Source organism: Fukomys damarensis, unplaced genomic scaffold (assembly GCF_012274545.1).
Source record: "Fukomys damarensis isolate Sample0158 unplaced genomic scaffold, DMR_v1.0_HiC HiC_scaffold_19, whole genome shotgun sequence".
In the NCBI taxonomy this organism is placed as follows: domain Eukaryota; kingdom Metazoa; phylum Chordata; class Mammalia; order Rodentia; family Bathyergidae; genus Fukomys; species Fukomys damarensis.
In genome coordinates this window covers 26,397,974-26,410,586 of record NW_022900931.1, presented here as the reverse complement: position 1 = coordinate 26,410,586, position 12,613 = coordinate 26,397,974, and the positions used below count along the sequence as shown (strand labels likewise).

Sequence of the window (12,613 nt, the reverse complement as noted above, 5' to 3'; positions counted from 1 at the left end):
TCATGAGGTAAAGGTGATCCTGGCCAATAGGCTGCAGTGTTAAGACTGGAATTAAATGTGCACTAGGTTTAGACCCATAATTAGAGCCGGTGAGGAGGGGGCCATAGCCTTAAGGACAGAAAGGAGACGCTACCTGCCTCGCACAGGACAATCAGTAACAAGATTGCCCATGTGCTAGAGGGACTCTGGGACCTGGGGGACAGGACCCAGGGGAGAACAGGCCAGAACCAGCCAGACTCCTAGACCAGCCACTGAGATCTTGAGTTTACAGTGAAGCCATCTCCACCCTGGGGCGGTTCCTCTGGGACCCCAGAGAGCCACTAAGAGAAAAATTCACAGACACCCTTTGGAGATTCACAAGAAAACATCAGAAACACTCGCTCACTAGCCATCAACCCAGGGTTTTCTGAGGAAGGGAGGCTGTGACTGGACACACGCTGCCGGGTCTGGTCAGCCCCTGGAAGAAGCAGGAAGAGACAAACTGACTTTGTTGCCCTTCTCTGTAATGGCCCATCCCCACCCCATATGTGAGCACCAGGCTCCAGTTCGGTTCTCTCTGTGGTGTTTGTTTCTTTGTTTTTCTGGCCTGGTGGTTCTCCTTCCTCCAAACCTCCAGCATTGTCTAGGTTCAATGTCTAGAACCGCCCAAAACAAACAAAAAAGCCTCAAAACTGTAAATCCTCAAAGAAGATCAACCACACTCTAGGGTAAGGCATCTAGATAATCAGAGTTTTTAAATTATATCTCACAGGCCAGGGCTTTAGCTCAGTGGTGCTGTGCCTGCCTCGCAAGCACAAAGTCCAGAGTTCAATCCCTGATAGCAAATAAAGTAAAATTATGTCTCATAAAAAAACTGTCTCATAAGATTGTGAATACCCACAGGTAAGGCCACCTGGGGAGCCCTGGGCCCGGCTCAATGGAAACCACTACCAGAGTGCAGGTGGGCACCCCGGCCGCGCCACGTGCACCCAGAAGCCTGCTTGACCAGCCCGTGGCTGCCCCAGGCAGAGGAGACCAGAGAGGGCTGAAGGGTGGCTGGTCTGGCAGCCAGGAGTCCGGTCCTGAGCTTCCTGGAAAGACTAGCCCCGGGGTGGCGGGGTTGTGCTTTGCTGCCACCTAGTGGTGAGATTTGGTAATGTTCTAATTTAAAGGCATCTCTGTTTTAGGTCAGAATTTTTTAACTAAAGAAAGTGACTTTGAGATGTAGGTCTTGTAGCGCCAGCCCCTCTTTTTATTGACCCAACAGGTCGCCTAACATGAATTCTGGGGAATGAAAACTTACTCCCCGTGTTCAGTGGCTAATTTCCTCTAGCATCTCTTCCTAATACGATTGGCAGTTTCCCCTCTGGGCACTTCTGGTGACAGTGGACACCTTCCACGTGTCCAGTGTGCTGTCATCTCCAATCTTCCCGACCCTTCTGGTCCGACTTGACAGGTGTGAAAACTGAGACACAGACAGCTGAAGCGACTCGCCGTTCCCACGCAGTGTCGTTCCCCGTGGCACCTCTCTGGCCTCTCCACAGTGCTGCCACGGACCAGAAGCACCCTGTCCCCATCCCCTGTGCCCGGCAAGGAGGCCTGGGCATCACTGGCAGGAGCTGGCAGGACACAGTTTGCAGGGTGGACCAGAAAAGCTTCACTCTACACAGGTGCCAGGCGGGACAAATCAGAAAGGTTCTCCTCCTCCCTCCAGGATTTTGAAGCAGATGTTCTGGGCCTTGGATGAGGAAAGGCCGTCACGGCCCAGGCCACTACTGCTCAGAGGGGGTCCCTGGGCCGGGCCGCCCTGGGCAATGCAAGAGCTGACAGGCAGGTGTGGCAATCTGGCAGAGTGAGGTCTCGTCTTAGAAATTGATAAAAACTGGAAAGGGTTCACATGCTGTGTGTCGTATCTTCCATTTTACTTTTCTGATAATCCGCTGTGCTGTATGTGCAAAAGCACTGTACCACAGTGGAAATTTAAGCAAAATGGGCCCTTCTTGGATCCCTGCTGTGGACAGCAGCAGGAGATGGTCCCTGCAGGCTCTTTGGGCCCGAGCCAGTGTGCCTGGTTGGAGTTGAGGTAGCTGAGCTTCAGATAAAGAATCAAAGCTTGAAAGGAGCAGGAGCCAGCAGCGGTCGAACATACCCCAGAGCGGGCCACCAGCCCTGTCCTCCCTGGTGTCTCGGTGCTCTCCAGAGAGCTGCCCAGGAGAAAGCAACTTCTCTCCCATTTGCCAGTTCTCTCAACACAGATCCCTGTCCCTCCCCAAACCCTTGGTGGCAACGCCACACCCTGCCACCTCAGAGGGAGCCAGAGAAGCTGCGGGTGTAAGTCTGTGCCATCCTACAGGCCCCAAAAGAGTGCTTCCGGAGCCACTTTCTCTGTGTTCCAGCCAGAATCAGCACACTGTGCACACTTGATAAATCACTGAACTTCTCTGCTCTGCCAGTCTGGCCTCAGCAATCTGCACACAAGTCGGCATCTTGGTGAAGCAGTTGTGAAAATAGCCCGCGCTCTTGCAGCCTGAGATTTCCTGTTGCGATCCCCTGCAATGGAGGTGAAAGCCCCTCACTGGGACAGTTCTGCCCCTAGAATGCAGGCCAGGGCTGCCGGGTGCCAAAGCAGTGCTTCACCTCACATCCACACCCTGGGCCTGAGGTCTTGCTGCCCACTCAGGATTTGAGGTCATAATGCAATCACTGTGGTTAACACTCAAAACTGTCTGGATTGATTTCTCCAGGACAGAAAGAACCCATTGGAAGTGTTCCTGGCACTGACGCAGTTCCCAGTGAGAAGTCCTTTTCCTTGTGTGCATCTTCTGCCGCTGGGAGTCGATACCCCAGGTATGAAGAAGGAACAAGGGTCTGTGTCCCCTTGAAACTCCAAGACACTCTCAATAACAGCCCCAGGGACAAGAGAACAAACAGGATCCTCCCCTGCCCTGCCCATTTCTGCCCCACGCAGGTCTGAGTTCCCCTCATGAACACCACCTTCTGCAGAGGCAAGAACTGTACCCCTCAGGTCAGGGTGCTCATGGCCAACCCAGCTCCCCATTCGAAAGGACAGTTCCAGAACCTCCACACTGAAGCAGGATGCCCCAGGGAGGTGAGGAAGGCTCGTACCTGTGCTTGGAGAGAAATAATAAATAGAATCTGCCCTGCACCTGCCCCGGCCCAACCTCCCAAGGGGCCTGCCTAGTCCCCTCTACACAACCTCGCAGCTCCCGGCCCTCAGGCAGGGTCTTTGGTGTCCTGAGCTCCCCCACAGCCAGATGAGAGCTGCCCTCCCCTCCCATCAGGGCTCTGATACCCTGACCCTTGTCGCTCACTTTGGGTATCAGGGATTAGAATCAAGGAAATCGAGATGAGACAAACTTGCAAGAATAAAGCCTAGAAGCTGCATTCTCCAGGGGAATAATAATATCTGTGTCATGTCTCACAGGAAACCGGCCTGGGAGGTACGAGGAGGCTGAGGCGGGTGGGCAAGCCCGAGCCATGGCCAGCAGCAGCGATTCCAAGAGAAGCATGCAGGACAGTGCCATTGCAAACCCTTGGCAATGCAGCCACGGGCTGGGCCTGCAGGGCCCAGGGGAAAGGAAAAGCAGGATGAAACTCAGCAGCGCTGCTTGGTTTTCTGTCTCCTCCATCACCGTATAGCACTGGTCACTCTGCTCAGGTCTGCACGGAGGCCTGTGGACCCTCGTGGGGCGTCTGCGCTGCAAGCTGTGTTGGCCCCAGCTTTGCGCCCATTCCAGGCTGAGGACACCAAGGTCAGAGTGAGCACATCTTCAGGTGTGCAGGGTTGTCCGCGTGCCAGCGTTCACGGCATCTGGTTCCAGCCCCGGGGAAGGCACGCCTAGAGGACCCCTAAACCCATGATCCCCTCAGGCCCCAGGGAAAGCAGGGCCTCCAAGACACCCATGATGGGCTCACCTCCCCCGAGCAGAAGCAAGGCCACCACCTGGTAAGAGAGAGCAATCCTTGCATGGGAACCACATGGCCCCTTGAGTCATGAAGAATCCTGGGGGCTCCCGGGACTGAGCTGGGCACCCAGCCCTGCCCATCAGTGTCCGTGAAGCTGCCCTCTCTCTGCATCAGCCTGTCTGAGCCTCTTCAGCTGGCTGTGCAGCTCCCTGCTCTAAGACACTCAGTGCCCTGTGCTTCCCTCCGACGCACGGGTCCTGCCCCAGCCCAGCCTCCTAAGTGAGGACCCCATCTTCTCTCGAGGAGACCTCCCTGGACCCTGTCGGGTGACACGACCTCCATGCACATTTGCAGTCCCAGCCCCAAAACAAGACCTACAGGGCTGGCCAAGACCCCACCACGCACTGACAGAGAAGGGAAGCAAGGCCCCACATGGGAGACTCTTACTAGCTCACAGTGGCATAGGAGAGACTTCAGTGTCTTCCCTTGAAATACAAAGTTATACACATGTATGCAAATCATATGCAAATATGTATGTGTGCTATCTTCACACCACGGAATCCAGCCCTTGGGAAGAGCCTGGTGGAAATGCCTGCTTTTACTTGAAAGTATTTTCTAGAAATACTCTCTGTGCTTCTCATGGCTCTCCTGGGAGCCAAGATCTTATATTTTTGTCAGCTCTCTTGAGGATGAACACTGGACATTTTCCTACCAGCTCCCTCCCTGGCTGTGGGGCCGGCCCACCCTCACTCTTTCTTCCTCTGCTGGTTCCACAGCTCCTGGAAGGGAAGGGAAGGGGAAGGGGCTGGGGGCTCACCATGCCCGGGGGGCAGAGGCAGCCGGAGACACAGCCGGTGCTCATGCACTCCAGATTGTAGTTCTGGCACGTCCTGGCACACTCCACGCCTTCCGCCCGTGGGTTGTCAGCAGGACACACAAACTTGACCATGGGAGGCCGACAGAACAGGCTCCTTTTGCCTGGGAGGTAGGAAAGCCAACGGGGTGATGCATGGGGGTGGGGGTCCCCCTCCCTGGGAGCGGTGCGTTCTGGCTCCACGGGGACCAGGGAGGCAGCCTCTTTGGCCCTGGGCTTCGTCCTGTGCACAGCAGCAGTGCTGACCCCCACGTCCATCCCATGGCTGAATTCCCACCCCGTGGCCCTGCTGCAGGCTGCGCTAAGCTGTGTGCCCTGCAGAAGCTGCTGGGTCAGCCTTTCAGAGACCTCGGTTCAGGCGCTGAGAGAAGAGCCTTGGCGGAACCCAACAAAAGCATCCCTAAAAGACTACAGCCTATGAAGAAGACAGGCCCCATCTAACACAGCTTGAATCTCCATCGCTTGTCGTCCACCCCACCCCACGCCACCGCTACAGAGCGGCTCCCTGAGGACTGAGGACGGGAGCTGCAGGTCCTCCTTCCCAGCGTTAGGCAGTCTCGAAATTGGCTGACAATGAGGAGAGTGACGGGCCTGCACCACACCCTTCGTTTTCTTTCTGGTGCATATAACAGCACTGATGTCACTCACCACCTCCTCTAGGCAAGAAAGCCAGAATTTCCAGCTCGTTTTATATGGAAATTCCAAAAAGATAAATGCTTTTCCCAATTTGCACAGGATTCCAGGGGATTCCTGGTTTAGCAAAGGGAAGACACCTCCCAGTTCCTGGGCTCAGAGGCTCTGCCTAGGGGCTCATCAAAGGCAAGGCTGAGAGGAAGAGCGCGACGGGGCAAGGGCTGGGGACATCGGAGAGCGAAGGACAGGGACAGAGGCCTCCAGGGCCTTGAGGTCACCATGCTGATCCCCCCTTCCGAGCCACCTTAGCCGGGGTCTTGCTAGCTCTGGAGCCACTCAGAGCTCAGCCATATGGGCAGAGAGGACCCTATCAAAAGGACAAAAGCAGAGGACACAAGCAGCCCACTATGTCCCTCCCACTGCGAGGCTCCTCTCTGAGCCAGGGAGACCCTTCCAGAGGAAGAGCAGCCCTGTGGGAGGAACAGGCTGATCCCGCTACGCCAAGGCCAGCCCACTCCTGGGCTCCTGTCGTTACAGCACAGCAACTATTAGGACCTTCCTCCCTGGAGAAATGGGCCCTGACCCTTCTTTCAAACCCATCTGAGAAGATTTCAAAGAGGTGTCCTTGTCCACATGTCCATGGGCCACGAGAGGCCACCGAAGAACAGGAACTGTCATCATGGTGACCACCTCACTCCTGCTGTCCCCGGGACTAAGGTCACCCAGAGCAAACAGAGGTCTCACTAAATCCACCTTGTGGATAAGTTGGTCTTTTCCTTTCCACAGAATAAAATCCCTCTTGCCTCAATAGCCTGGATTTACCATACAGAGACGTGCCTTGCCCCGAAAAGGCCCCACACAGACCCTGAATTGGGGCAGTCGTGGGAAAAGCCAGACCTGTCCCTGAATGCATGGGTGCTCCCTCCCCTGTGCCGAACAGGAGTCCGGAGGGAGGGGAGGGCAGTACTCACCGCGGTGAGACGGGGGGCTGCCCAGGCCCACATCCAGCAGACTCCTGGGGGCCCTGCTCGCAGTACAGCGCATGAAGCCATCCTCGCAGTAGCTGCAGAGGAGAACAGAGAGCCGCCCGGTGCTGTCCTATGTCCCTGCCTCCCACTCTGTCTCCCTCTGACCAGACTCCCAGACCCCTCAGTCGCCAAGGTTCAGCTTCCCAGGGCCACCGGTGGCCCCCATGTCATTACATCCTATTGAATCATTTTTCAACTCTTCCCTGCCTTTTAACGTTCACCACCACTGTTGACTACTCTGTTCTTTGGGAACATAGAAACCTTCCTTCCCATCTTCCTGCTACTTCTCTGGTCTTTCTCACCCCGCCCTGCCTGGCCTTCCAGGACCGGTGTCCCCAGGCTCCATCCTAGCAGAGGGACGGAGGTCACTTGTCTTCCCAGCAGCAGCTGGCCCTTTCCTCCAACCCCAGCCCAAGCTACAGACACCTCCAGAGCAGCTTCCTTTGGGGTCTCAAAGCGTCACAGCCCCGGTCCTCCACCGACACCGGGCTCTCCCAGAGCTGCTTCGTGGACTGCACCCCATCCGCCTGGTCTAACTCTGCATCGGGAACCCATTTTCCTCCCTGACACTGCCCTGTCTGCAGCCCCACTCTGCCACCTCCTTCCCAGGCAGTGCAGAGGAGTCCCAGCTTCCCGCACCTGTGCTCGGCCGCTCCGAAACGCTCCTCCTGGCAAGCTTGCGTCTTCACAAGATTTAACCCCGATGGGTCACCTCCCTGACTGAAACGCTCCACGGCTTTCCCCAACACTCTTCAGACAGAGATCGAATCTCCACCGATCTGCTGCCACGCTCCCTCTCCTTTCTCCCACTCCCAGCTGTCTCTGAGCCTTGGGGGAGCCCTGCTCCCTTTGACACGAGCTTTGAACACAAACTTTTGCACACTTCGCTCTTAACTAAGCCACAGCTGTGGCTTCTCCCAGGCCTTCTTGGCTCCGCCTCGAGCTGTCACTGTGCAGCTATTTTCTTCCTGAAACTGACCAGCCTGGTACCGGCTAACATCTGCCTCTCCCCAGACGGTAAGATCCACGAGGGTAGAAGCCACGGCTGCTCTTGTCCACCACTAAATCCCTAGCATCCAGCATAAAGCTCTGCATAAAGTTCTCGATATTCTTTTCCTTTTAGCTGTCACACAAGAATTGCACACCTTCCTGAGCTACTGTGCACGATTCGGACTCACACACACATATGTGTGCAGTGATCCAATCAGGGTGACGGCGGATCCACCACCTCAGACATCTCAGGTCTTGTTTGGGGCACTCAGAGTTCTCCCTTCTCACTATTTTAAATCACAGTCAGTGGTTGTTACCGACATCTGCTGCTCTACAGGACACTGGGACTTTCAGTGGAGCTGCCCCCACTGTGACCAGCCGCTGGAGATAGCACAGGCATGGCCGGAAGGACCTGGGGACCTGTGTGTACCCTCCTGCCACCTCTCCCTGGACATCACCAGCTCTGACTCCAGCCAGGCTCACCCTTCGGTGAGTGGCTCAAGGACATAAGTAAACAGCCACAGGCGTATGAGTGGCACTCTCTCCATGAGACCCAGGTTCCCAAGTGGAATGGAGAGGGAGGGTGGGCGATAGGATCCAGCCTGCTACGGAAGAGGACAGAGCCCTGCTCACCCAGGGGCTGCTGTGTGCCTCCTGCTACCTTCTCAGCTATGCAAAAACAGCTGGTAGCAGCTGCTGTCCCCAAGTCACCCCCTCTTCCTACAGACTGATTTCTTTCCTCTCTTGACAATGGGACCACCGTGACCCATGACCAAGGAGCTTGGTTGGCAGTCCGCTCTCACGGCAGAATGTGGAGCACACAACCCCCGCTTCTACTCGCTTGCTGCATGACTTGGGAAAGCGACTCTCTCCACCTCAAACTCTTTACTGACAAAGCAAGCTCTTTTCAGTAATATCCACCGGGTCCACATGAAGACCAACAGTGCTTCCTTCACCCCAATCTCCACAGGATGGCGCGTCCTCCTTCTGCCTTTTCTGCAGCACTGGCTCAGGAGATCCCTTTCCTCCTCTACTCTGGGAAATTCCTCAGTTCTGGATCTCCTCTCCTCTCCTGGTGGATCCCCCCTCTTTTGTGGGTGTGGCCTGCAATGGCTATGCCGTGCATAGACGGTGGCCCCAAAGGTTCATGTGCTACATGCTTGATCGCCAAAGAAACAGTGTAGCAAGGTGGCAGGACCTGAAGATCTGCAACCTAGTAAGGGCTCCAGGAAGCCATTAATGACTGTCACCAGGACTTAGGTCTCAGCAGACTGGATTCGTTTTCCAAAGCATGGGTAGTTTGAAAGAGCCTGCTACATGCTGGCTATCTTACACACCCTGCTCTCTCATACAGCTGCCCAGCCTCAGGCCTGCCAGCCTCTAGAACTGTGAGCCCAATAACCTCTTTTTCTCAGAGTGCACAGTCTCGGGTATTTTTAGAGCAACTGAAACCCGCCTCAGAGCTGTGGGCCTTAGGGCAGGGCTGCCACTCAAATGCTTCAGCCTGAGGATGCTGGAAGGAGGCTAATAGAGGCCCCTCGAAGGCTCCTACTTCCTGTTCTGGAAAGGGAAACTGAGGCCCAGAGCAGTGAGACGGGCCCAGAACATGACAGTTGGTAAGAATGGTCGAGAACTCTACTGCCAGGCTGGAGAGCTAGCTCCCCGCCCAGGAAGGAAATCAGAGGACCAGGGTGCCTTCGCAGCCATGCCCCCAACTCACTGTGCCAGTCTACACAGGCCACTGCCTTCCCAGCCTCAGTTTACCCATCCACAGAGTGAAGGACAGGGCCCCATCTGGCTCTGCCGCTCCAGTCCCTCGCGTGCTACCTACACTCACCACGTGGTGTGATGGTCCGAGAAGATGTCTGCAGGCTGGAAGATCTCGCCGTCGTAGTAGCAGGGGCACTGGGCCTTGGGCACACAGTCCCCCCTCTCATCCTGGAAGAGCCCCGGCGGGCAGAAGCAGCCCTCCAGGCAGACCTCGCTGCAGTCCTCATCAGGAAACGAGAGGGAGCGGCAGGTCAGGTTGCAGGGCGCCCCACACTGCAGGAACACCTGGCCCAGAGGGCAGCGCGGGGCTGGAGGGGAGAGGAGGCGTCAGTGGCAGCCTTGCCCGTGCGTCTGTGACCCCAGGGGTATCCGACAGACGCGACCTTCCTCTCCGGCCATCGGGCACACAAACCTACAAGTGCCCCTTCTTAAGGAGGTGTTGTAAGCACCTCCTCAGACTTCCCCAAGCCTAGGACTCAGCAGAAATCCCGGTGCCTCCGATGACTGACACAGCGAGACAATAACACTCCCTTTCTTAGCACCTACTGTGTGCCCTGCAAGCACAGAGGCTTATGCCGCACTCGGTGAGTCAGCTCTCATCGAATCCTTTCCATGGGTAAGAAAGGCAAAACATGAGCTGAGGGACTCGGCAGGTCTTGACTCTCGGAAAAGCAGGAGCGAGATTCAAACCCAGCTCTCTGTACCCCTAAAGATCAGGTTCTTAATTATTGTGGTCTAAAAAAGAAATGCTCTGATGGGCCAGACAACAGCTCAGCCCAGTGGAGTAATAACCATTTTTATCCATCTGCCCATCTATCTATCCATCTATGTACCTGTCTACCTGTAGATCTACCTGTCTGTCTATCTGCCCATCCATCTACCTGTCTGTCTGCCTGTCTATCTGCCCACCCATCCATCTGTCTGCCCACCTACCTACCTATCTACCTACCTACCTGTCTCCCTCCTGTCCATCATGGTGCTAGGGATCGTAGCAGGGGCTCCTGCTGGCACTGAACTCACCCCCAAGGCTCCCTGTGTCTGACTCAGTTTCACTGCCCCTCATAGGAAAGGGTCTTAAAACTTGTTCAAGCTGAACTTTTAAAATAACAGATAAAACTTCATGCACCTCCTCTCCCAAAGTGTGTACACTTCCAAATTTTCAATAAATGGAACAGTCTTGCCAAACTGTTTAAAGGAAATATTCCCCTTGAGAACGCAGGGTCCCGACTCCCAGCCCCTCCTTTCTTCCGCCTACACCTCCCTGTCCTTCCAGGGGAATCCACACAGGAGACAAAAGCCAAGAGGACAGGGACAGCGCTCTAGGGCAGCTATGGGGGAGGGGCCTGAGACTTTCTCTACAGGGAAATTGAGACAGGAATTGGGGGTGCAGATCCACTGCTGAGAAACCAGCTCAGGGCTCTTCCTGGGCTGGGAGAGTCCTGCTCTCTACTGGAATCTGCGTCTGCACCTCACAGGTGCTAGAGTTTAGCCCTGCAACCCTCCATTCCTGAGCCGCCCTAGACAAAGCATTGAGGGCGGCTGGGAAGGGAAGGGCTCTGGGCATAGGAGACACTGGCCTTCCTCAGAGTGCAGGGTCTGGGCCATCCCATCAGATGCATGGGGAAGACTGGCGTGTGGTCCCCACTAAAGAGCAGCTACAGCTGAAGGCTCTGATTCCCTGGTGCTGGCCTGAAGCCCTATTAAATTTTTCCCTCAATCTTGTCCACGGAACAGTTTAGCAAGCATTTATGATGTGTCCATCCCATGCCAGGGCCTGTGCAAGGTTCAGGCACACAGAGGGGCTAAGGCTTGGTCCTCAGCTTCTCTCCATTGTACAAGGCAGGAAGAATGCGTGCTCCTCCTGAACCCCCACCCCCACCCAGCACAGGCACAAAGTCAGCACAGAGCTACGCCTCTCCTCGGGTGTCCCCTGTCGGTGTGACCTCATCTTACAGAAGGACTCAGGCTTTGCTGAGCTCTGTCCATGTCTCAGGAGGGGAAAATGAGGTCTGGGTCCAGGAGACAGTGAGCCTGAGTGCCACTGGGGGTGGAGAAAGGAAAGAAGAATCCAAAAGTCCTGCCCCCATGCTTGGGCTCAGAAGAACAACCTAAAAACCACATAAAGCATGGAGACAGGGCTCTCTTGCCCTTAAACGTCTCCAGGGAAGCTTCCGTCCCATCAGCCGGGACTTTCTGCCACATCACAAAGCCTCTGCAGTTGGGAAATTCACTCCCAAGCTGCCCCAGCCCACTTCTGGATCTGCCCCATGGAGTTGAAGACCATCCAAGAGATCAGAGAAAGCCCCCTAGGCACCAGGCACTCTGGGACAATGCCCTGCACCAAAACCTGTGGGCGCTGCTGCATGGGGCAGAGAGTAACCCATTAGGGCGGTGGCAACCAAGGCCTGTCATAAAGAGCACTGACTCACTATCATTTTCCCAATTTCTCGACCACAGACCGTGGGGAAACGGAGTGCAGGAGGCTACAGTGCGGGGCTGGAAGCCACAGCCAGCTGCCCGCCAGGCCTTCGCTGGGGTTCCCAGTGGCCAACCTGCTCTGCCCAGGACATCCCAGGCTGGGGAGGCACCCAGCACTTGTCCTCTGTTGTCCCCACTTCTGTCTCTGCCCCTTTTCTTTAGGGAAAATCACTTAAACTCAGTGTTGAGCTGGCTCAGCCCACCCGAAATATTGACACCCCTAGAGTCCTCCCGCCTGAACCTCTCTTCAAAGTTATCAGTTCCTCCGCAGCCGCTCCCCACTCTTATCTTCCTGCTTCTGTGCAGGTCAGGTACATTTGAGTCTCCAACACTTTCCCCTAAAACTCAGAATATCCACCAGCTTCGCCCTCAGGAATGTCCACCTGTCTTTCAAGCCCAGCCCTCCTCTCCGACCAAATCTGTGCCGACAACGAACGGCCTTGAAGGGCACCAGCTCCCCAGCACCTCCGCGGCTGTCCTGTCCCTCTCTCCGGGACCCCAGCCCCTGCCCTGGAGGGAAGGTCCAGCTGCACACCCTCAGGCAGCCTGACCGCACTGGGCCTCGGCCAGCGTCCTCAGAGCCACAGCAGCAGCAAAGGAGCAGCACACTGGGGGCCAGCATGGGGAGCTACGGGAGCAGGTGGTGTGGAGCGGCCCTCCACTTTGCAGGACTCTAACTGGAGAGGCTGCAGCTCGAGCTGGGGTCCTGCTGCCTTGTCACGCAGCTGGGCGCCCCGCCTGCCTTAACACGTGCTGGACACGGGAGTGCACAGGTCTGGGAGCCACCGGAGCCCAGGAAGAGCCAGCTCCACAAGGCCAGGCTTCGCCGGGGGGAGACTGCAGCTGCCCCCACCCCCACTTGTCAAAATACCGCCAGGAACAGCAGGGGCAGGGCGGAGGGGCACGCACCACAGAAGCCGGGCTCGCGCCAGCC

The 12,613-nt window shown here is 56.2% G+C and overlaps 1 protein-coding gene across 1 annotated transcript in view; it reads right to left on the bottom strand.

Annotated features, from left to right (window-relative positions):
* The window catches only part of Vwf (von Willebrand factor), a 110,161-nt gene that overhangs the window by 60,747 nt on the left and 36,801 nt on the right, over positions 1-12,613 (bottom strand). Inside the window, exons 16-19 of the mRNA XM_033765953.1 lie at positions 12,589-12,609; positions 9,269-9,509; positions 6,385-6,476; positions 4,724-4,884 (exon numbers count right to left, since the gene is read on the bottom strand). Of these exons, the coding sequence (XP_033621844.1) occupies positions 4,724-4,884; positions 6,385-6,476; positions 9,269-9,509; positions 12,589-12,609 (515 nt within the window). The remainder of the gene's footprint in view (positions 1-4,723; positions 4,885-6,384; positions 6,477-9,268; positions 9,510-12,588; positions 12,610-12,613) is intronic.